Genomic DNA, 24367 nt, shown 5'->3' with positions numbered 1-24367 from the left:
AAACTTCTTCCAGTTTCCTATTTGGTATATATGTGTGCATGCAATGGACTTCCACAGGTTCTCCTGAACACAGAGAGAAGCCTCCATACAACAGCAAATTTACATTATTAGGAATTAGGGCAAAGGGGTATAGTCTTATCCAAGAAAATAAACAGATAAATAAATAATTTAGGCCAGCTCAGTCATAGACTTTGGGTGGTTTAACTAGCTCTGTAAATCTCCTTTCAGAAATATCAAGGATTTAAAGTAAGGCCAGTGCATCTGAGGGCCTTCAGTTTTATGTAGATATATGTATTTCCCGCCTTTATTATTTTTACAAATAATTCAAGGCAGTGAACACACATAATACTCTTTCCTTCAGCTCTTTTCCCCGCAACAACCCTGTGAGGTGGATTGGGCTAAGGGAGAGTGACTGGCTCAAGGTCGCTCAGCTGGCTTTCATGGCTGAGGTGGGACTTGAACTCAAGGTCTTGTGCTTTCTAGCCTGGTGCCTTCACCACTAGATCAAACAGTATAAGTTCTGACTCAGTTCAAGAAGAAAGTATGAAAGATTGTGAGTTATTTCTGTATGATTGAGTTGGCTTTCCAATTCTGAGAGTTTGATCTATATGAGTAGGGAAATGTATCTAAACCTGTGTTGATGTTGATAGGAGGCGAAATATAAGAAAGCAATGGGATGACTTCCTATATTTCTGATGTCCAATGAAAATCAGTTTTTTATTTAAATGCCAAAGAAATTGTCCAACGAAAAATGCTTACCAAGGAATTTAAAATTGATTGTGTGCGTGCTTCTGTTATTTGTGATAATTCCTGTAGTAGCTATTAATTACATATTGACATATAAATAATAAACATTTAAAAATAGAATTCTGTTGATTGATGCCAGAAGAATTCAAGGTCCTTTCCATTTTTGGGGAATCGGGGGGGAGAGAGAGAAGAAATAAAATAAACCGAAGTGAGTGTAGTAAATTAATTTGTTAAACACATTTATTGAATTGTTAACAATAACCAAACACAGTGTATGACCTTTGTAAAACAAGAAACAGAAAAATGGATTAATTTCCAGTCTTGGCAGTTCCTACTACAGGTATGTGATGAGGGGGAAAATATTTCAATTTCCTTTATATTCTTCAGTGATCTATTTACAATACTTATCTTGGCATCTGTCCATTATTAAGCAAATGGAAAGACTATGATCCAGAAATAAATCTCCCTTACTATTTCCCTAGTTCTGCTTTGCCAGTAACCAATAATGAGGGTGATATGACAGCTTTCCAAGGATTACTTGGCACACAGAACACAAATCCACTTGGATGGCAGCAGCAAACCACCTTTTTAATGGAGTTATGATGGGAAAGAGAAGAAGGGAGAAGGGGAACAGAGGAAGAAGTTCATATATACAAGTCTGAACAGTCTCTTCGTTGTGGGCGGTGATAGTTTCAGGAAAACAGTATCAAAATTGTAATCATGAGAATGGCAGATATTGTCTTTTTTTTTTCTTTTCTTATGACTGATCATATGAATACATTTCATTGAGCTGAATTTCCAACTTGGCATCCTTTTCTCTCGAGTGTGGCTCCATGAAGTACAAAGACTGAGGACTGAATGGGGCTGGGGCATTCTGTAGTATATCATTTCACAGTTGTAGCATTCTGTTGAGGTGAAAACTTCTTCCCATTTAGTGTCTTAATTACTTCAGGAGCCATTCATTTACTGAAAGAGAGAAGAAGAAAAAAAACCCCAATAACCATGGAAAAATTTCCACAACGACACTCTTCCCCCCTTTAATTTTTCTCTTTTTACAATTACAAATTTAAAGATCGCTGAAATAGCTGAGGGATAGATTGTGGCATCAGTTACTTAGGATAAAACCAAATAAATAAATAAATGTGTAAATAAATCAATCCTAACCGGACAATATTATACACTACTCAGAGCTTCCTCCAGCATTTGAAATGCTGATATGTCTGCCTGTGGATGGGATAATGGGAACAATGAGATAATGAGGTTATTATAGATTCTGATGTCCTGCTGGTAGGGGAAATCAAGCCTTGCCTTGAAATCAAGCTTTGGAGCTAGAACTTGTCAGAAGTGGATATATTTCAAAAAAGAAGTTAAACATTGGTTCTTACAGAGGGGTTCTTTCAGGATTAGAATGAATAGGTCATAATTGTTCACAATATCTCAAAACATGTCACTTGCTTTACATTCAATCAGATTATTAATCGATCTAACAGTCACGATGAACCTATGATACGTGTGTCAAAGGTGACACAACATGACATTTTGGAGGACACATCAGTATTTATATGAAAGGAGAATCAAATTGGTTTTTTAAAAATTTTTTTGACATGTCAAACCCAAAAGACTCACCATAATTGATCTAACCTGATATTGGTTATACTAGGGTCTAAAAAAGGTAAAGGTAAAAGTTCCCCTTGCACACATGTGCTAGTTGTTTCTGACTGTAGGGAGCAGCGCTCATCTCTGTTACAAAGCCAAAGAGCCAACGCTGTCTGAAGACGTCTCTATGGTCATGTGGCCGGCATGACTAAACACTGAACGCACACGGAATGCTGTTACCTTCCCACCAAAGTGGTCCCTATTTTTCTACTTGCATTTTTACATGCTTAAGACAAGTAACAGGAGCTCATTCTGTTATGCAGTGCTAGGGATTCGAACCGCCGAACTGCCTACCTTTCTGATCAACAAGCGCAGTGTTTTAGCCACTGAGACAAATCTGGGATTTTCTACATGAAAAACATGGCTTCTTCTACTGAGCTGCAGTCCCTTGCAAAAAGCCTCTTGTTAGGAAGGTGGCCTCCATGAAAATAGATGTTTTAATGTTTGTCTTCCCATACACCAACCTGCTGTCTATACATTTGCAATATATAATCATTATTATTTTGTCCTAATAAGCCTTTCATAGTGCAGGTCAGACATCTTGGGCTTAGCTCCTGCTAGTTATGGGGGTTCAGGTCTAAAACCTCTGTACAGGGAAGACTGGTTTAAATTAGAACAGTGTTTTTCAAACATGGCAACTTTAAGAAGGGAGGACTTCCAGAATTCCCTAGCCTGCATGGAAAATTCTGGGACCTGAAGTCTCCACATCTTACAGAAACCAGATTTGAAAAACACTAGATTAGAAGCTTCATCGGGGAAGGAAATGTTACAGGCATTTGAAAATAAAAGAGAAACAGTTGTTCCAGAATGAATTGTGCTTTTAATTTCTTGGCTGCTAGTGTTTTTCTTTTTAATACAAGGTATTTTTTTTTACTAAGAAAGCAAAACCAAACAAAACTACACCTTCTTTCTACTCCTTGATCACCAAATAACTTATGCCAACCTGGGAAAGAGGACTAATTAAAGCTGTGAACTCTCGCTTGCATTTGTTCTTGAACCTTAAAATCTGGGTTTTGTTGCCTATAAATGATTCCACTGTTTTGAAACAGAATATAGTTCTCCCAGTGCATGTTATGCAGAATCGTTCAGGAAGGTAATCGTCTCTATGATATCTTTAGTTTTTTTCAAGGATATTTATTTTCAACTCCAACCTCTGGTCCAGCTCCTTTCATTCATACTCAGTAGCCAGAACTCCAACTATCACCATGCCAGTCATGTTTTTCCCCTTTAGGAAGCCTTATTTTTCTGAATGTTTAGAAGCCTCCTTAGCAGATTGACAGAGCTGTCTTCTCTAGTGGCAGAACATATATTTTCCACATCAAAAATCCCAATTTTAATCCTAGTATTTCCACTTGCTCGCCAGGATGCGGGTGATGGAAAGATCCTTGTCCGAGACTGTGAAGAGAGGTTATTAAAGTAGAAAATATTGGGCCTGACAAACAAACAATTTTAACCTGGGATATGGTAGAGAGCAAACCTTCCTAATCTGACATTGTAAGACAAAGGTGATTCCAAAACAGAAAATATTACCTTGAAATGAATATAGTATTTGAAACATACCTCTATACTGTAGTTTCTGTGCTCTATTGTTTGGGCAATCTTTCCCTTGTAAACTAAAGTTGATGTTTGTTCGGATACATCGGTTGTTGAGAGGTTGGACTGGTCTGAAGTTATCACTCATACTCAGAAAAATCTGTGAAGGCTGATTCTGGCTTAGTAACCGTAAAGAATGCATCTGCATAAATACAAAAAGTGAAGACGGAGTGAGATTGACTTTTAATCTTAAAGTTTGAGAGCAAAACATGAGTTGCTAACTTGGATAATAGCAGGCGTGGGCTGCTGGGGGTTCGCAGGGATTCGGGAGATCCTCTAGCTAAGATTCTGCACAATTCAGAGAACCCCAAAATCCCACTCCTGGTTGGCCCTGCCCCCACTCCCAGGAGTCCCCACATGGCCCATTTTGGATGCAGGTAAGTGCAGGGCATGTGCAGAGGCTTGGGGAAGGCGAAAAATGGGCCTCCCAGAAGTTCAGGAAAGCCAGAAACAGGCCTGTTTCTGGCTTCCAGAGAGTCTCCGGAGTCCAAGGAGGGCAAAAACGCCCCCCCACCCCACCATGGTGCAGGAGGTTGACTAGGCCACACCCACCCAACAACTGAGCAGAGAAGACGTTGCTAAAATTTTAGAAGCCCATTCCCGGGTAACATTTTCATAATTAGGACCAGATGATGACGTTATAAAGGTTTTGTTTGTTTGATGAGAGAAAATAGAAGCATTTGTTTAATCAGAAAAGGAGAAAATAGAAAATATAAGAGGAAGGTTTCAAACTGGGTTTACTAAATATCTGCAATACAAATAGTCCTTGACTTACAACATATTATTTAGTGACCATTCAAAGTTACAATGGCATTGAAAAAAAGTGACTTATGACCATTTGTCACACTTAGGACTGCTGCAACAACCCCGTGATCACAATTGACTTGTATTTATGATAGCTGAAGTGTCCCGGGGTCATGTGTTCCCCTTTTGCGACCCTCTGACAAGCCAAGTCAATGGGGAAGCCAGATTCTCTTAACAATTGTGTTACTAACTGAACAACTGCAATGACTCACTTAGCAAATGTAGCATGGGGCAAAACTCACTTAACATATGTCTCACTTAGCAACATAAACTTTGGGCTCAGTTGTGGTCATAAGCTGAGGACTGCCTGTAATTTTGTTATTTCTGATAAATCTTAATGGACTTTTTGCTGGTTAAGATGACTTGATGAGGTTTTAAGAATTGGTTTATAGAGAAGGGGATGTCTTACACAACAAAGAGATGGTTGGCTTCATTTTAAGAGGTGGGTGATAAGATATTAATGCTGATTATATTTGATAGGGATGAAGGGGAAGATTTCTTCTTTTTTTCTTTCTCTGTGCTTTTTAATTTTAATTTTCTAAATAAAAGTATTTTTCCTTTTATGTCTGTTATGCTTTGTAGAGTATATTAATTATATATGCATAATATAATCTTTAATAAAATTATTCAGCAAAGAAAGCAAAACATGAAGCTAATTATAATCTGGGACAATTGGTGAAGAAGAGTTTGGCCAATTATTTTGAGGGTGGTAATAAACCAGCACTGTAAGAACAGTCCAGGGCCATTTAGTATCTCTTGAGAGTGAATTGTGCCGCCTTTGAGTGTTATGGAAACGGTAGGTGGATTGACTTTGTCCATGTCTCCCCCAGTTTCTGGAGACCTGAGTGAAGGGCAGAGTTTCAGAGAATCAGTCCTGCTCTATAGCCAATAAAAAATATTTATCAATATCATTCTGATAAATGCTGTTTAAGATAAACTCTCCTTGGAGCTGAGATTTCACATAGTTTTCTTAGTTTTCATAGTTTTCTTAGCACCTATCTGCTACCATTTTTTTCAGGGTTTTATTTATTTTTTAATCCCCCAGTCTATCTTAATTGTCCTATTTTTTTCGTGATCTCTTATAAAATTTTTAAGCAGATCTGATCTGACTGAGCTTGTCCAGATCAGTGAAAGGAAGCTAGATGTTGTCAAGAGCACAATTATTTGAAGGTAAATGGAATTATTTTCAAAACACTTTACTTCAGAAGGAGTGACTATAGGATTGCAGCTCAAATCAATAGAAGGCATAGATTAGCATTATTCCAGTGCAATTCATTACTAGGAAGGAGAAAATAGTGACTCACCCCCCCCACCCCTTTTCAGATATAATGACCTTGAATACACGATAAAGAGACATTGTTTAATAAAAGGAAGAGTGCTACGACTGAGATAAGCTGCTGGTGGAATATTGTTGCACTTGAATTAGACCAGGGGTGTCAAACTTAATTTCATTGAGGGCTGCATCACGGTTTTGTTTGACCTCAGGGGGCCATGGTCAACTGTAGAGTTGTAATTGCAGGAATGTCTTTATCTTTGATGGCAAACCACAAGAGAAAAGAATGGTTCCAAGCAGATACAACTCAGGCAAATAAAGTTACTCATTTAAAGGAGGATTAGAGAGAGGAAGTAAACATATGTTGGACTTTGACTAGAGATCATTAATTGTGTTAGTTACTATGCTGAACCATATCGAAAGTCAAGCAGAAACCAAAGTTAACCAATGTTAGAGGATTACTAAAAATGTGTATAAATGCAAGATTAGATTCCAATAAAGATCATCATGAATCAGTTGATCATGATCAAACACCTCGACTGCCTCGTCATTGCAACAGTCAACTTGACGTCACTTGTGTTGGGAGCACCTGCAGTAGCCAGAGCGCTCTGCCAGCAGAAACGGGCTTCCCAGCTCTATTTTCGACTGTGATGGTCTCCTGCAACCCTCTGCCAGTGAAAACGGAGTGTGGGAGGGCCACACGCGGCCCCTCCATTTTTGCTGGTAGAAGCACCATCAGCCAGTCTTTCACTGTTTCCAGGGCAGCCCATGGGCCATATCTAAGCACCCCCAGCTTGCAGGCCTTGAGTTTGACACCCCTGAATTAGAGGAGAGATAGTGACGTTCTTCCCCTAAACAGGACTGTAATTTTTAAGGCTGAGATAAACTGGATTGGTTTGTCTTGTTTTATAGGCAGTGGTGGGAGAAACCAGAAGAATCTCACTATGACGGAAACACAAGTCTTTTCCTTCTGTCAACTTTTCAAAGTCCCACTTGTAACTTTTTTTTACTTTTCATATTCTTGTCTTACTACTAAACATAATAATTGTGCTCCAACTGCCATTACTACTTCTGCCTCTTAGAAGGCTTTTGACTTTGTTGTAGCAGTTTGGAAAGATATTTTTAAAAAGAACAAAAACATTAGTACTTAAGTGGGGAACTTTCCATTGGCCATTTAGCTCTCTAAAGCACCCAAACCAGAGGTGGTATTCAGCAGGTTCTAATCAGTTCTAGAGAACCGGTAGTGGAAATTTTGAGTAGTTTGGACAACTGGCAAATACCACCTCTGACTGGAGATTTTACAGTATCCTTCCCCTGCCACGCCCACCAAGCCACGCCCACAGAACCAGTAGTAAAAAAAAATGAATCCCACCACTGACCCAAACATTTTGCCTTGAAAATGGTTAAACCCTTTATGCCTGTACTTTGCCTCCATATGAGGTGGAGAACTGTGATAATAACCTTCAAAAATGCAAAGTTCGAAAGTTGTGGGATTCTTTTTAACTTCTCCATTGGAGGCTGCCTAATTTACCGTGGCTTTCCAGAAAAATAAGTATACATTTCTGAAGGTGCAGCAATTATAAGAAGGATTCGTTATTTCCAAAGGTAATGTATCATAGCCAATAAAGGTTTTCATCTTACCTGCATTCTTGATATGTAGACAGGTTTGTTCATTAGTATCCAACTTGCTGTTTCATAGCAGGGTGGAATTGTCATGGACCCATCATATGTAATGAAACTAGAGGTTTCAGGATAAAGTTCCTCAATATTAAGTCCCTGCAGTAAGTATGCATCGTCTAGGAAATAAATTATGGTAAAATTATTATGAGAACAGAGCATTTGCATTTGTCAGGTGAAGATAATCAGCTGTCAGAGTTTAACTGGTAATTAAATGGATCTAAATCAGGAAAATGTTTGAATTGCTAGGCTACTCTGCCAAAGTTTTTACACTGGAACAGGTTAAGCTATCTCTATGAATGGGCAGTCTGAAGCTGCAAATCCTGGTTTGTTTCCCATATCCCACAAAGCTCTTCCACACAAATGATATTGTGATTTCCTTGTCATTTCAAGGTGTGTGGTGTACCAGACCATAGTTTACAAAGGAAGAAAAGTCCAAAGCTCTCTCCTAAAACTTGGGGTGGAAACATCCCAGTATGGTCCAGTTGCATGATCAGCTTGGTACAGTACTTTATGGTCTGTATTGTATGTTCTACACTGGTTATCAGTTCAGTTCCTAAGTACAATTTAAAGCACAATGAACTGCAGTGGCGCAGTGGTTAGAGTGCCGTACTGCAGGCTACTTCTGCTGCCTGCTGACTGCCTGCAAATTGCAGTCAGTTCAAATCCCACCAGGCTCAAGATTGACTCAGTCTTCCATCTTTCCGAGGTGGGTAAAAATGAGGACCCAGATTGTTGGGGGCAACATGCTGACTCTGTAAACCGCTTAGAGAAGACTGTAAAGCACTGTAAAATGGTATATAAGTCTAAGTGCTATTGCTATTTGTTGTATTCACTGAACTGACGACAGTTCCCAATCTGGTCCGCATTTCTGGCGGGAGCACCGATCGCTCCCATTGGTTGATTCCATTTGACAGCTGGCTATAAAAGGAGCTGTCAAACGGCATCAGCTGTTGCCACCAGCTGACTGCCTGTTAGCCCCGGCAGCCGCGGCAACCCTTTATTCACCGAATAAAGGCTTTTCGCTGTTAGCTTTGTGTCTGCCTCATATCTACCGCCGCTCCACAACACTATTGCTAAAGTGCATCAATGGTACTGACAGAACTGTTTTCCCCAATTGAATATGGCCCAATTTTGTTAGATCAAGTAAGGAAGGAGTTCATGTTGTCCCACTGTTTTGGGAAATCAGCTGCTGCTTTTTTTTATCAATACCAATGATACTGTATAGGTTCCACCTTGAAAATCAGGCTGACTCCCACCCTGGGAATATTTTTATGAAGTGATTAAAAATGGAGCTTTTTTAAAAGAATCTTTCAGTAACACCCTGGGAATATCTCATTATTATTTTTCTCTCCTACCTCGGTTGTGTGTTTATAATTTAGACTGTACTTTGTTTTAATTCTGTTCCTTTTACTGTGACAGCAATAACCTCCATCACAAGTTTGTGGCAGCAGTAAATGAAATAAATAAATAAATAAGTAAATATAGTTTAGATGGGTTTATGTCATGGTGACAGTTTTCTGTTTTCGGAACAGGATGATAATACTCCAACTAACGCAGTAAGCTGACAATCTTGAAATTGCTGCAGCCACTTCTCGGTGCTTTATGTGTGAATGTGGAAAATCAGAGTGGTAGCTAAGGATGCAAACCAGTCAGTCTTGAATAGTTTCTTTGAGTGCTACCCTGAAGATGCTTTCAGTCTATTCCTACACCAGTCTGTTACTTTTAAAAGAAGTCTGAAACTCATAAGTAGTTTTCATTTTTGAGCATTTTCCTTATGTACATTTCTTCACCACCAGTATTGCGTAATATGGGAGAGCTTTTTTTCATATCTATATTTTCTGCATGCATTTTTCTTTTTTTCAGTACAGTGTTGTATTGTAAGAGTAGCGGATCTACACTGTAAAAATCAGGCAACTGTACCAAGGCAAGGAAGAATTCACTTTTTTGGGTGTCTTTTTAGTACCTTCCAGAATAGGATAGAACAGGATAGGGTAGGGTAGGGCAGGTAGAACAGACTAGAATAGACATCCATATAACCATCTGAATTTTTGCAGTGCAGTTATGGTAGTCCTATTGATTATCTGCAGTATGGTTTTTGTCTCTCTCTCTCTCTATCTATCTATCTATCTATCTATCTATCTATCTATCTATCTATCTATCTTCTATCTATCCATCCATCCATCCATCTATCCATTGGTCTGTCCTATCTATCTATCTATCTATCTATCTATCTATCTATCTATCTATCTATCTATCTATCTATCTATCTATCTATCATCTGTTTACCACCAACCAACCAACTAATCTTCTTCTATCTATTTCATTACAACTTTCATCACATTTAGAGGGGATGTGTACTGCTATTTCCTTTCATATAGCAATCTCACCAGAGAAATCTCCGCCAGCATTGTAGGAAGAAGATTCTTTGGCAGTACCTAGGGAGGGCACAGGGAGGCATCAGCCTGAGCAGATTCTAACAGGGCAGCTGGAGGCTGGAAGCTGCTCAAGCATGTTGATGCTAGGCTTTGCCTCTAGCATTTGCTTGCATTTTCCTCAATGTATTTCAGTTCAGCTGTAGTTCCCATCAAGCACCATTTTGGGCTAGAAAACAGGAAAGTGTGAATTCTGGTTCTGCCTTGGGCGCAAACCCATATTGGACCAGTCACTCTCTGTCAGCCCAAGGAAGGAAACAAGAACAAACCACTTCTGAAAACAATACCAAGAAAAGTGAAATATTTATCCAGGCAGTCACCAGGAGTCAGCATTGAACCAAAGGTACACATAACAAAAGAAAAAAAGCTCCATGTCCCTCTCAGTGTGGCCAATAGTTGGCTATTTGTGGGAGTTATAGCTTTATCTAGACAGCACCAGCTTTGGGAAGATGCTATAAACTAAATCAAATACCCAAATAAGCCCAAAGATTATTTTAATTTCCAGTGCAAGGTGTAAATTTGGCCACTGAGTCAAGATAAACTATAATTCAGTTGCATTTTGCAGTAATCACATGTAACATCCTACTTTGGAAAGGGATACAATCTTCTGGCAGGAGGGGAGAAAGGAGGGTTAATTAACCATTGTAATTTTTGTCCATTCTCTCTTGGAAAGGCCAAGATTGTTCAGATTTAATTACCCTTGCACTCCAGATAAAGAAGGTTCTACATTGTTAAGGTTAATGTATGATAATAAAGCTACTCAGTGAAGCTTAATGTCCTTAGTGCACACAGTAGGGGTGTGTGTGTGTGTGTGTTTGTGTAGAAATCACTGAGAATTCCCTTGGATGGCTCAGAGGCTCAGGCCAATGGGAAAACATACTTTTAAAGGAATGACAAACTTTCTAGCTCCTCCTCTTTAAATCAGACACTTCCTTGCTAATTAATGAGCCATCCCCTTTCTAGATGTCAGGATGCAAATGTTATGTACTCAGTTTGTAATTAGAAAGAGACTGAGTTCTTAAAAATCTGCCGGCACATTTCAAAGAGCTTTGCAGCCTATTTTTGTGGCATTGTGCATTCCACCAATTTTAACAAGACAGGTTTTGTTCTAGAGATCTAATTCACGTGTCCTGGTGACATTGGCTTTCAGATCTCTTGCTATCCATTCTTGAAGCATGTATTTTAACGACACAAAGGGTCACTCATAATCCTCTCCCTGGCTATTTGGGCTCGCATAGCAGAGTGATCCAGCAACAGGCACACATAGTACACGTAATGTCTGACTTGTACTTGGTCAGGCATTACACCAGGGGTATCAAACTCAAAGCCTGTGGGCCAGATCTGGCCCATGGGGTGCTTAGATCTGGCCTGCGGGGCTGCCCTGGAAACAGTGAAGGACTGGTCCGTGGTGTCTTTGCCAGCAAAAACAGAGCTCTATTTTTGCTGGCAGAGGGTTGCAGAAGACAGTTGCAGCTAAAAACAGAGCTCAGGACTCATTTTCGCTGGCAAAGGGCTCGAGCCACCATAGGTGCCCCTGACACAAATTATTCTGAGCTGGCCACGCCCACCCTGGCCATGCTCCCCACCCCCCTGAGTCAAACACAACCTCAATGAAATCAAGTTTGACACCTTGGCATTACACAGACTCCTTATCTACAAGGGCCTATAGTCTGGTGTGACATTGTAAGATGTGTGGGGAAAAATTGCCCTGACTAATAGGTAGCTCATGTGGTAGAATGATGCTGGCTTGAGAAAGTGTGAGAGAGATGCAAAAGTGTGCAAGGAAATTGATTGAGTAATTGATTGACACAGGTGAGTGAGAACAAGTGAGGAGAGATAAGGGTGTGGATCCTGTGAATGGTGGACAGGGGCTTCCCCAGTAAGTAGGAAGAGCCCGAAGCCCCACTCACACTACAAATTTAGATCTGACAGCTGGCTAAAAGTATGAGTATAGTCATTTATTAAAACTTGTGTGACTGAGATCTCGGCCTTCTCAGAAGGGAGGGCTTGCTCCATATATAAAATAAGCAGTACATTATGCACAAAAAAAATCAAATCAGAATGAAAGTTCTGCTTAAAAAAAAAAGAACAAAATTACAGGGAAGGGGGTGAGGAATAATTTACAATAGCAATAATCAGCTTAGTTCCTATCCAAATTGCCCATAATTTCATTCTCATTCTTTAGTAGGACTTTCATCCCATCTGGATTTGTTTTATTTTTTTACCCTATATTCTATCCACGCTATATAGAAAGTGTTTTGTTTGTCAAAAGGACCTCATGATTTTTCCTCATATTGTACCCCACTGTAATGTACTGTTTACATAGCAGGCAGTCATAAGAAGATATATGGAAATTATAAGGCGCAACAATTTTGCATTATTATGCTGTTGTGGGAAAAGTCCTCGGGCCTCCTCAAACCTGTTGCTAATAATCTTCCAGAATGCCAGTAGTATTCTGATTTTGCAATAATCTTTAAGACTAAAAGCTAATAAACAAGAGGACAAGAAAATGCGATCAGAAGGAATTGCATGAGGACTTTCCTGCTTTTAATCTAATAAAACAAACATTTACTGATATTCATATGGATATCACATACAGCTTAAAACTAAAGGCTATGGTTTCTTCACGCCAACAAGTACAACTTGCTTCACACACAGAGAGTCACTATTTCACATTTGGTTATGAGGATAACAGAGAGACTACTTAATTTCTTTGAGGAAAGGCAGGACAGATCAGAATAATCAAAAGAATGAACATTTCTTATTTTGCTTCAGAGCAGCATCATGGGAGGCAGATTGAAGGCACCAGGAGCTAAATTTGTGAGATATTTTAAGAGTAAGACCCAACCAGGACTGGAACCAGAGGTGATATTCAGCAGGTTCTGGCCAGTTCTTGAGAACCGGCAGTGGAAATTTTGAGTAATTTGGAGAACTGGCATATCTGACTGGCCCTGCCCCCATCTATTCTCTGCCTCCTGAGTGCCAGCTGATTGGCTGGGTCTTCTTTGGTTGCCCTGCACAGGAGAATGGAGCTGGAAAGCAGGTTAGTGGGGTGGGGAGAGAATGGAGATTTTGCAGTAAACCTTCCTGTTAGGAATGTAAGTCACCTAACAGTTGGATTGGAAAATATATAAACCAGGATAGACATTTTAATACTGCCTCTTTAAGGAAATGCTCAAATTGTAATTGGGTATGGTTCCTCAAATGGCCATAAGATGGAGCCAGAAACCTGGTTTGTTCTGTTCTGTTGTCACTGAGAGTGTTGCCATTCCTGAATTTTTTTCCTTATTGACTGTTGCTGATCATAGTTCTTCTTGGATTTGATGTAAGTCTGTTACTGAACTGTTTATGATACTGGACTTTGATTTTGGATTATCCCTGGACTGAAAACTGACTGTGTATGACTCAGACTGTTTAATGAACTTTGCTTAACCGTTTACTGGAAGTAAAAACCTACATTTTACTATACAGTGTATCTGTGTGCTGGTTGTGTGTTATTCCTCACCACTCTCACTATGTCTCCCTGTGTACGCTCATTCTCCTAACGGGGAATTACCTCAATACTGGTTATGGCCCCAGGCCATACCAGGCTCAGATAACTGAGAGTTGGTGTGAATACACAGTAACGTATACAGACAGCTGTTTACTGTTTAATTGTGGTTTACTGTCCTGGTAAAGATGGCACAAGACCCTTCAACAAGTCTATCACCGATAACCCAGTTGGATGGAACAAACTATGTTTCCTGGTCTATGAAGTGCAGTCTACTTCTGCGTAGAGAAGGGTTATGGAATGCAGTTCAAGATCCACTGGATGTAAATGCTTGGGATCCAGATGATGAGGACAATGCCAAGAAGCTTGCTGACTTTAAATGGAACAACGAACGAGCTCTTTGTATAATTGGACTAACACTGAGTGACCAGCAGCTAGTCCATATTCGTGGAGAAGAGTCTGCTGCTAGGTGTTGGGAGAATTTGAAGAGGATTTATGTTCGTGACAGTGTAGGTGCACACATACATCTTACACGTAAACTGTTTAGAGCACGTCTTCTGAAAGGTGGAGATATGTTAGCTCATTTGAACTTCATGAAAAGAACTTTTGAAGAGCTACATGAAAAGGAGCTGATATTTTCAGAGGTGCTTCAGGTTTACATCATTCTTTCCTCATTGGATGAAAGTTATGATGATTACGTATCGTCACTGGAAGTCCTGACCAAAGATAAACTGACATTGACTGACATAACCAGAAGGTTGTTAGAAGAGGCAAGAAGACAGCTGAATAGGGACCAACTGAGGAAGGAACAACCACAAGAAGAATATTTGTGTTCAACTGCTTATATTGTTAGGAAATGTTTTTCTTGTGGGGCTAAGGGACATATAGCTAAATTCTGTAAGAAGGGAAAACGACAGAATATTAGTAATCAACAGAAGGCTAAAAAGAATGTTAGTTTCGCTAGATCTAGCAATTCAACTGTAAACAATGATTTGTGGGTTGTTGATAGTGGAGCATCGCAGTGCATTACTAAAAATAGAGAAAGTTTTGTAAAGATGTCTACAAGTAAGCCACAAGTATCATTGGCAAATGGATGGAAGATGAAAGCATCTGGTGAAGGTATTGCATATTGTTCCTGTGTAAATGAGCACTTATCTATGTTATATGTAACTAAACTGAAATTTATTTTGTTATCAGTAAGGGCTTTAGTTAATATTGGTTGTGTAGTAACCTTTTGGGGAGATAACTGTATAATAGAGAAAGAGGGTAAAAGTGTTATTGCTAATTTAGAGAATGATTTATATGTGATATATGACAATCAGTTGAAGATGGCTAACCCGGTTTATAATAATGTTAAGCCACATGATAAATGTATACATTTACTACATAGACATCTAGGGCACATTAATTTCAAAATCCTCAAATAAAAAAACCAAACCTGTTGAATTGTCAGAGGGAGTAAAATTAAAACCTTGTAGTAAGTACTTAAACTGTAATGCTTGTAGCCAAGAGAAAAGCAAGGTTATTCCAGCAAACAGACTTAATGGGATTAAGACCAAAGAACCTTTAGAAGTTGTGTTTGCTGACATAATTGGTTCTAAAAAACCCATTTTGGGAAGTGCCTGTTATGTTTTGAGTATAATGGACCATTACTCATGATACGGTTTCTGCTATCTCATGAAAAATAAAACAGAAACATTCCAACATTTCTTTAACTGGCTAAGATTTGCTGAGAGAAAAATGAGGAGTAAAGTAATTACTTTACTTACTGATAACGGGACTGAGTTTGTTAACAATAGATTCCAAACTATCCTAAAATTGGCTGGTGACGAGCATAAATGTTCTGCACCTTACAGACCACAACATAACTCGTTTATAGAACGAAGAGGGCAACGTTACAAGCCATGGCTCGTACGATGTTATCTGACTCAGGTTTGCCTGAAACACTGTGGGGTGAGGCCATAATGTGTAGTAACCATGTGTTAAACAATGTAGTTAACACAACAACTGGAGAATTGCCATTCACTCATTGGCATGGCAGAAAGCCAATTTTAAGCTATCTATACACATTTGGAGCTCCAGCATGGGTGCATATTCCCTCACAAGTAAGGCTGAAAGGGCAACATAGAGCTAGGAAATTATTTTTTGTGGGTTACAAAGCCAACCATAGATTGTTTAGATTCTGGGATCAAGGCAGAGCTCATGTTTATTGTAGCGCTAGTGCAAAATTTCTTGAGCATGTTGGGTGGTATAAACTGGAACAGGAATCCAACAATGATGTTATAATTGACACCAAAGTAGCCCCTAAAGATTAAATAAGTAAACCATGAACACCCATTAAAGAGTAAGAACAGGAGGAAGTAGGAGAACAGGAGCAGGTGGCACAGGTGAGTCCATCAGTAAGCCCTGTATAACTGAGACGTTCAACCCGAGTAACATGATCACCTGATAGATATCGGGCTAGTGTTGTATATCAAGTAAATACAGTTCATAGTAATTATAATGAACTGAAACTGTATCCTGCTAAGGATCAGGCTGCTTGGCAGGAAGCAATGGATAAGGAATTGAAATCCTTACAAAAACTGGAGATATATGAAAATGTCAGGTTACTACCAGGTGAACAAGCCATAGGGTGTAAATGGATTTATAAACTCAAGACAGATGTAGATGTGACTGTTACCCATAAAGCCAGGTTAGTAGCACAAGGGTTTAATCATATAGCAAATGACTACAATGAGGTGTTTGCACCTAGTCTGAAGGCTACTACATTACGAGCAGCATTAGTGTGGGCAGCTAAGGTGAAATACATTGTAAAGCATTTAGATGTAGACATGGCATATCTGCATGCACTGTTGCAACACACTATATATTTAAAGACACCTTTAGGTATCAAAAATGATAATACAACTGATTGCTGGAGATTGAAAAAGAGTCTTTATGGTTTGAAGCAATCAGGATATGAGTGGAACCAGTGTATAGTTAAAGAATTAACTAAGATAGGTTTTGTAGCTGGCATGGCTGATCCATGTTTGTTCAAAAGAGAAAGTAATGGTGTAATTTGATTGTTGCTATTGTTCACTGGTGATATAGCATTAATCACCAAAACTGAAAAAGAAGCTACAAAAAAAATATCACTGTTAGAGAAGAAATTTAAGATAAAACAGTTAGGTGAAATCAAACAATATCTTGGCTTAAAGATAGATAGAACTAGGGGAGGTTACAAAATCTCACAGGCAGATAAAATTAACCAGTTACTGAAGAATTTTAAAATGGAACTTTGTAAGCCGGCTAAAAGACCGATGAGCCAGGAGTTTAACCATAGTGATGTTCAAAGTCCTGTTTTTGATAAGAACATTTATCAGTCCTTGATTGGTAGTTTATCTTATCTCAGTAATTGGTCAAGGCCAGATATAGCATACCGTGTTAACCAATTAGCTAGATTTAATGCTGAGCCAACTGAAAGGCACTGGCAAGCTGCAAAACATGTGTAAGATATCTGAAACAAACAATGCATTATGCATTGTATTTGGAGCCTAAAGATGAACTAAGTCTAACTGCATATGCCGATGCAAATTTTGCTACAGACATAAATACACGTAAATCTATATCAGGTACTGTAGTATTATTGGGAAAGGTGTTGATTGGATGGAGGTCTATTCGACAGAAACATTTAAGTTTGTCAACAATGGAGGCTGAATTCTCATGTTTGTCTTTATTATGTACAGATTTAGTTTATTATAAGCAACTATTAATTGATATGGGAATTGATGTAACAGATTCTATTGTTGTTTATGAAGACAACCAATCAGCAATACAGATGGCTTCAAATCTTGCTGTAAAGACAAGTTCAAAACACACAGATTTAAGATATTTAAATGTGAGACAATGTGTGCAAAGTAAGATGATTAAGCTGGAATACTGTATGTCAGAAAATAACATCGCAGATCATTTTACAAAAGCCCAAGGCTCCGTAAAGTATAAGGCTTGCTGTGAGGATTATGGACTTAGAATGTAAGTTTGTATATATTGTCCTACCCAAAGGGGAGAATGTTAGAAATGTAAGTCACCTAACAGTTGGGTCGGAAAATATATAAACCAGGATAGACATTTTAATGCTGCCTCTTTAAGGGAATGCTAAAATTGTAATTGGGTGTGGTTCCTCAAACAGCCATAAGATGGAGCCAGAAACCTGGTTTGTTCTATTCTGTTGTTGCTGAGAGTGTTGCCATTCCTGAATTTTTTTCCCTATTGACTGCTGCTGATCATAGTTCTTGGATTTGATGTTACTGAACTGTTTATGATACTGGACTTTGATTTTGGATTATCCCTGGACTGAAAACTGACTGCTTTAACTGTGTATGACTTGGACTGTATGTTGAACTTTGCTTAAACATTTACTGGAAGTAAAAACCTACATTTTACTATACAGTGTATCTGTGTGCTGGTTGTGTGTTATTCCTCACCACTCTCACTATGTCTCCCTGTGTGTGCACATTCTCCTAACGGGGAATTACCTCAATGCTTCCCCTGCCACGCCCACCAAGCCACGACCTCAGAACTGGTAGTAAAAATTTTTGAATCCCACCACTGACTGGAACGCACATCATGGAGCATGATCAGAGATATAATGGACTGATCCTAAATGCAACGGCATACTTAGTCTTCATACACTTTCTTGTTCTGAAAGAATCAACTGCCATCCTGAACAAAGTAAGGAATACTGATTTATCATACTCCTCAGCCACAGACAGTGAGACAGCAGACTGTAGTGAATAATACACACACTCTCTCATCATGTGGTTTCCTTCAGGGTAAACAGTGTGATGCAAAGTATAAGCCAAAGAAATTAAAGACAGGAAATAAGAAAAGGAAAGATAGCTAAATCTACTTTACCCCAATTCCATTCATTATCTTTCTATATCTCCAAACCCTGTAAATGTTTGTGAATTAATGCTCTTCATCTGTTGCTCCTCTTACAGTCACTATCTTTTTTCCATGGTGTCACTAGATAGCTCATAGGCATAGACTTCTGCTCCCCATTGTGGCCTTAGTTGTCTAAAGCTTTTTAGTAAAGCTGAAGTTGCAGTCTAATTTACCAGCTTCATTTGCAACTCTACTACACCAGAGGTGGCATTCAGCAGGTTCTGACCAGTTCTGGAGAACCGGTAGCGGAAATTTTGAGTAGTGTGGAGAACTGGCAAATATTACCTCTGAATGGAGATTTTAAAGTATCCTTCCCCTGCCACGCCCACCAAGCCACGTCCACAGAACCAGTAGTAAAAAATATTGAATCCCACCACTATACTACACGTGTTATTTCTGCCAATGCGAAGGACAATACTGGCCTGCTTTGCCCACTATTTTGAAGAAGAGTGAAAGCTCTTCAGATTTTCACTATTGGCCATATGGAGAAAGGAAAGTAAGAAACCATGTTTTAGTGAGGCAGCCACATTATTCAGGAGATTTAACCTTCATGTCAAGGTTGTATTCTACCCCTTTTCCTGTTTCTTTCTATTCTTTTTTTAAGAACTGAAAAGCCTGCGCTTATTTTCCCATCTAAGTTTCCCTTATGTCTGCTTTTTGTTTTTTGAAAAATGCAACTATCTGCATTATAAACTTGCTTCATCTATAATTTCCTAAAATATGCTTTTCTCCCTGATAACTTGAAAGGATGAATGCAAAGGGAATCCCATTTAATGTGCCCATTGGCACTGCCAAAGGGTCTTTGTCCCTTCTAGTGGCAAACTGTTTCCTAAGTCCTCAGTTCATTCAGAATCTGTCTTATGCCAGGCCAGATTATTTGTTTTCTAGTGGCATCTATTCAGTTCTAACTGGCTGCAATTCTCAGTGTTTTCAGGAAGATACTTTGCCTTTTGTATTATTTTATGATGATGTTTTTTTAATGGCAGATAAATAGGGGATGAACATAGGACTTTCCCTTATCCCAAATTTTAAAGGGTAGGTGTACTCCTCTGCTGAGCTCTGGTTTTCATCCCAAGCTCTTTTCACTGACTCTGTGACACACCAGAAAATTGCATGCTCAGTGTAGAACTGGATCTTCACAATAATCTCTTGATGCTTTCTGCAAGTGGTGACTTTGATGTATCCCCTGGTCAAAAAGGTTCAGCTCCTGAAAACTTTAGAGAATTAGGTTTTCAATCCTCAGGTGAGTCAAGCATGGCTGAAAGTGTGTTCATGTGTGATTGCTGGTCATGACAATTTGCAGAAAGGGAAACAACAGGAGCAGTTGCAATGTACAAATTCTTTTCCGCCCTCAGAGAGTCTGGTGAATTCCCCAATTATCCTGGAGAGGGGAAACCTCTTTTTGAGACAGATCTTGCCCCCCCCGCCCCGAAGCAGCATTTTGAAAGTGAGACAGATGCAGAGAAATGGTGCTGTGGCATTATGATGGATTAGGGAAAATTTAGAGAATAGTGCATTTTTTCTTTCAGCCAAGAGTCACAGTAACGAACAGTTACAGATTAAGTCAGGGGTGTCAAACTCACGGCCCACGGGCTGGATGCATCACACGCTGGCCATGCCCACCCCCAGTTTAGCAAAGGGGGGAAAAGTTGTGATACGTCATGTGATGACAACATGATGCCATGAGTTTGACACTCCTGTTTTAAGTGAATTAAGTACCTGTTATATAGATATGTAATACTGCATTCATTAGAAAGTAGTTCACTTTTTATGACCCTCATCTTCTTTCTTGTCATCTCAAATGATTCCACCATTTCCTAGTCCTGCCTTGAACACAAGGAAACACCACCGCCACCACCCCAGCCCGAGGCAAATTTAAACAAATCACCAGTATTAAGAAGGCTCTAAAACAAACCCATGAGAACTTTAATTGGGGTGTATCAGCAGGAAAATTCCTCCCATTGACCACTGGGTCTTTGTTCACCTCTGCCTGATGTCAGCTAGTATTGATCATTCCTTCTGTTCTGCTGCTCAGCAACAATATTGTTTTATTTTACAGACCAATTCAAAACTGCCACTACTTCACAGATACTAAAGATTTCTCCGGTCTCACTTCCCTCTCTTTTCTTTGCAGGTAGCAATAGCAATAGCACTGAGACTTCTATTCTACTTCACAGTGCTTTACAGTCCTCTCTAAGCAGTTTACAGAGTCAGCATATTACCCCCAACAACCTGGGCCCTCATTTTACCGACTTCAGAAGGATAGAAAGCTGGGCTAACCTTGAGCCGCTCAGAATTGAACTCCTGGAGTGAACAGTGAGTTAGCTCTGCAGTATTGCATTCTAATCACCGTGCCACCAGTTTTGGATCTGAAGGGAAGAAATTTTGGCTCAGATCTCAGTCACTTGCAACTCCTGTTTTTGAGCAACTCACACTGCTCATTCTTGAGCTGTGACATGATGTCAAAAACCTTTTCAGAGAAAATGATTGACGGGACATTTATTTAAGTTTGAAGTAATGACAACATTAATGTTTTTGCACGAATGATGAGACTGAACTGTGACAATGGAAAAATGGGCAGGCAATCCATGCCAAAGATGACATATCTCCTACTCTTCCAGATGCATAGTTACAGCAGTAGGTCCTTGGCCTGAAGACTCAGCTTGATATTTTTTATTTCCAAGCCTAATAAGTGAGCAAAATCATTTCTGTAGCACTGAAGAGTGCTGGAGCTAACCAAATGCATCTCAACTATCTTGGCAACTCCGATCAGTAAAGACAGATTTATTTTGCAATTGTTGACTGGTTTCTGTCTCATCCTAGTTTCTTCTCTTTTGCCGCTTCCTACCTGTTCATTATTTATGAAGCACAGAGAGTGATGCTCAGCATCAAAGTGTTTAGTCAAAATGAGGTGTTTCAAATTTTAAAAGATAGTGTCTCCCTAGCTGTCTCCCTATGAGGTCCTTAGCGAAGCTACTTAAAATGGAGGCAAGCAACCATTTCACAAATGAAACTACAAACAGGGATTCTGGGAGCACAGTCATGCAAAGATTTATTACATGATCATGTGACTGGTCCATCTGCTCTGCCATAAGACCATGCTTTAGTATAAAGAGTTGCAGTCAATAAAACAATTAAGTCCGATCTTAGAAATTAGGGATAAAAAAAATATCTCATAGCTAGTTTTGATGTTTAGGAAGTCTTCCCTTAAAATGCAGGAAAACATTTTTTCTCTGGTCTGATCATCTCTTTAATGCTCTCATTTCTCTCAATTGGCAGCAGTTTCCCAAAATCTTAGGGATTTTATTCTCTTGCTCTTCTGTTTGACAGTCTTAAATGAGAAATATAGGAAATTCAATTGATCTTTTAAATGTAAACATTCATCTATGGTATTATTTTTATATTGCTTTTTAAAAAGGTTTTTCATTAGTAAAATACTTTAGTATTTTTATTTATGATTATTTTTGGCAATTGTTAAAAATAATGTTGCATTTTAAACATGTTACAATTAAAATTTCCTAAAGGGCATTACATATTGATGTGTAATGTTATATGTGCATTATATAAATATTATCAATGATATTATCTTACGATGCAATATACTTTAAAACAAAAATGTGAATATTGTAAGATTTAAAACAAAAAGAAAAAGGGAAACCCCTACAGTATGCTAAAGCTCCTAAAATAAAAATATAAAAGGACAAAAACCACATATAACATAATTTTAAAAAACCCTGGAACAAAATAAAAAATGACAACTTACACACATCTTGGAAATTGCAGTAATGAAATCTCTGAGTGGCAGAAGACATGGCTTTGCCCAATTTTCTTGTCACTTTTGAGAGTTGGTTTGCAAGTTACAATCAGTAACTGTTTTTATTGGACTAACCACACAGAAAGCACTGATAACCCATTAGGATCATTATGCAATTATCTATATTGTTCATATTTACCTTCCCCCCCCACCCCATAATTGCACTATTACATTCGCCAAGTCATTAGATGGGATCTGCACAGAAACCTGCCCTCTATCAAAATAATTCATGCAAATCCTTCCTGTGTTTTCACAATTTCTAAATGCTTCTTGATGGCAATGGCACTTAGACTTATATGCTCCTTTACCGTGCTTTACAGCCCTCTCTAAGTGGTTTACAGAGTCAGCATATTGCCCCCAACAATCTGGGTTCTCATTTTACCCACCTCGGAAGGATGGAAGGCTGAGTCAACCATGAGCCTGGTGAGATTTGAACTGCCAAATTGCAGTCAGCTGGCAGTCAGCAGAAGTATCCTGAAGTACTGCACTCTAACCACTGCGCCACCATGGCTCATGTTTCTATAAAACACAGGAAGCACTATCTTGTTTTAAAGCATCAACTGTTTATTTTGGGCACTACCTATAAGTAGTATCTGATTTATTTCCTTTAGTGGGTACAAGCATTAAGGCATAGTATGTATTAAGTATTATGGATTAATTATGGTCAATGACCAGCAAGGGAAAAAACCCAATTAGAGAAACAATAACTAAATATTGCAAAGACAATGTGATTTGTAAAAGCTAAACTTAAATACCAAAACAGGGCAAAATTGAACAAAATACAATAAAGGATATAAACATAAAACAGAAACGCAATGGAAATGCAAAAAGATAAACGAGGAAGGCACTGCTGTGCCATCTTAGGGGAAGAGAAACGGAGGAGCAAGTAGGGAGCAAACTGTTCTCCCTTATACAAGACTAGGGATTTAGAACAGAACAAACAGAATAGAATGAAAGAGCTGGAAGGGACCTTGGAGGTTTTCTAGTCCAGTCCTCTGCTCAAGCAGGAGAACCTATACTATTTCAGATAAGTGACTGTCTAGACCATGGGTGTAAAACTCGCCATGTCATGTTACCATCACGTGACATATCATGCCATTTTTTGCCTTTGCAGAGCTGGGGTGGGCGTGGCCTATGTGTGATGCATCTGGCCTGCGGGTGGCCAGTTTCACATCCCTTGTCTAGACTCTTCTTAAAAAACATTCAGTAGGACTTCCGGTTCAGGCTTCTTCGGCGACAGACCGAAATCGTGATTGTGCACAGTTTTGATCCATGCTTGCCACTGGAGTGCCCCGAGCCGCCCGGATTCGGGGCTGAAGCCACCCCATAGAGGTGGTGAAGAAGGGGGAGCAGTCAGCTGGGTTGAGGAGAGCCGTATCTCTCCTCCTTGGCTGGCCATTACTCTCTTTCCCAAAGGCGGTTGCAATGGTGGCCAGAAAAAGAAAGGGAAAGGAAACAGAATTGGCTTTTCTTCCTCTCACATTGACAGTTTTAATTGACTTGGAACGTTAAGAAGAAGAGATTCGAATAAGAAATTGATACTAATCCACTTTGACATTAATAGGCTATTTTTAGCTGAAAATAAATTGTCAAAGGGATAAGATTCTTGGATAATTTAAAATTTTTCTTTAGAAAAAAGAAAGAAAGCAGAGGAGGGAAAAAGGAAAGAAGAGGGTGGAATCTGTAAAATGGAGGAGACCACCTGGAACTTAAAAAAATCGATAGTGGAATTTTAACAAGGCTTGTAAAAGATACATTGTAGCTGAAACTTTGTTACAAGACAATACAGCCCCTGGAAAGAGAAAGTGAGAAAAGAAGCAAGAAACAGTTTTGGATTATTGGATGATTCCTGGAATTTTGGATGGTGGATCCTAATGAAGCAAAATAAAATCAATTGGGGGTTGTTTAAAAATTTTTAAAATGGCATCACTCCTTGAAGAGTTAAAAATGAGACT

At 39.1% G+C, this 24367-nt stretch overlaps 1 protein-coding gene across 3 annotated transcripts in view; it reads right to left on the bottom strand.

Moving 5' to 3' along the window:
- Positions 1-969: 969 nt before the first annotated feature.
- CA10 (carbonic anhydrase 10 (inactive)) overlaps positions 970-24367 on the bottom strand; it is a 372251-nt gene continuing 348853 nt past the window's right edge. For all 3 annotated transcript variants that reach the window (XM_026711241.2, XM_087925164.1, XM_087925165.1), the window contains 3 exons: positions 7715-7869; positions 3964-4138; positions 970-1713 (listed from right to left, as the gene is read on the bottom strand). In XM_026711241.2, the coding sequence (XP_026567026.1) occupies positions 1691-1713; positions 3964-4138; positions 7715-7869 (353 nt within the window). In that variant the 3' untranslated portion in view covers positions 970-1690. The remainder of the gene's footprint in view (positions 1714-3963; positions 4139-7714; positions 7870-24367) is intronic.

This window comes from Pseudonaja textilis, chromosome 2 (assembly GCF_049901715.1).
Source record: "Pseudonaja textilis isolate UNSWEBS1 chromosome 2, rPseTex1.2, whole genome shotgun sequence".
Lineage (NCBI taxonomy): Eukaryota > Metazoa > Chordata > Lepidosauria > Squamata > Elapidae > Pseudonaja > Pseudonaja textilis.
This window is presented reverse-complemented; position numbering and strand designations above follow the sequence as displayed.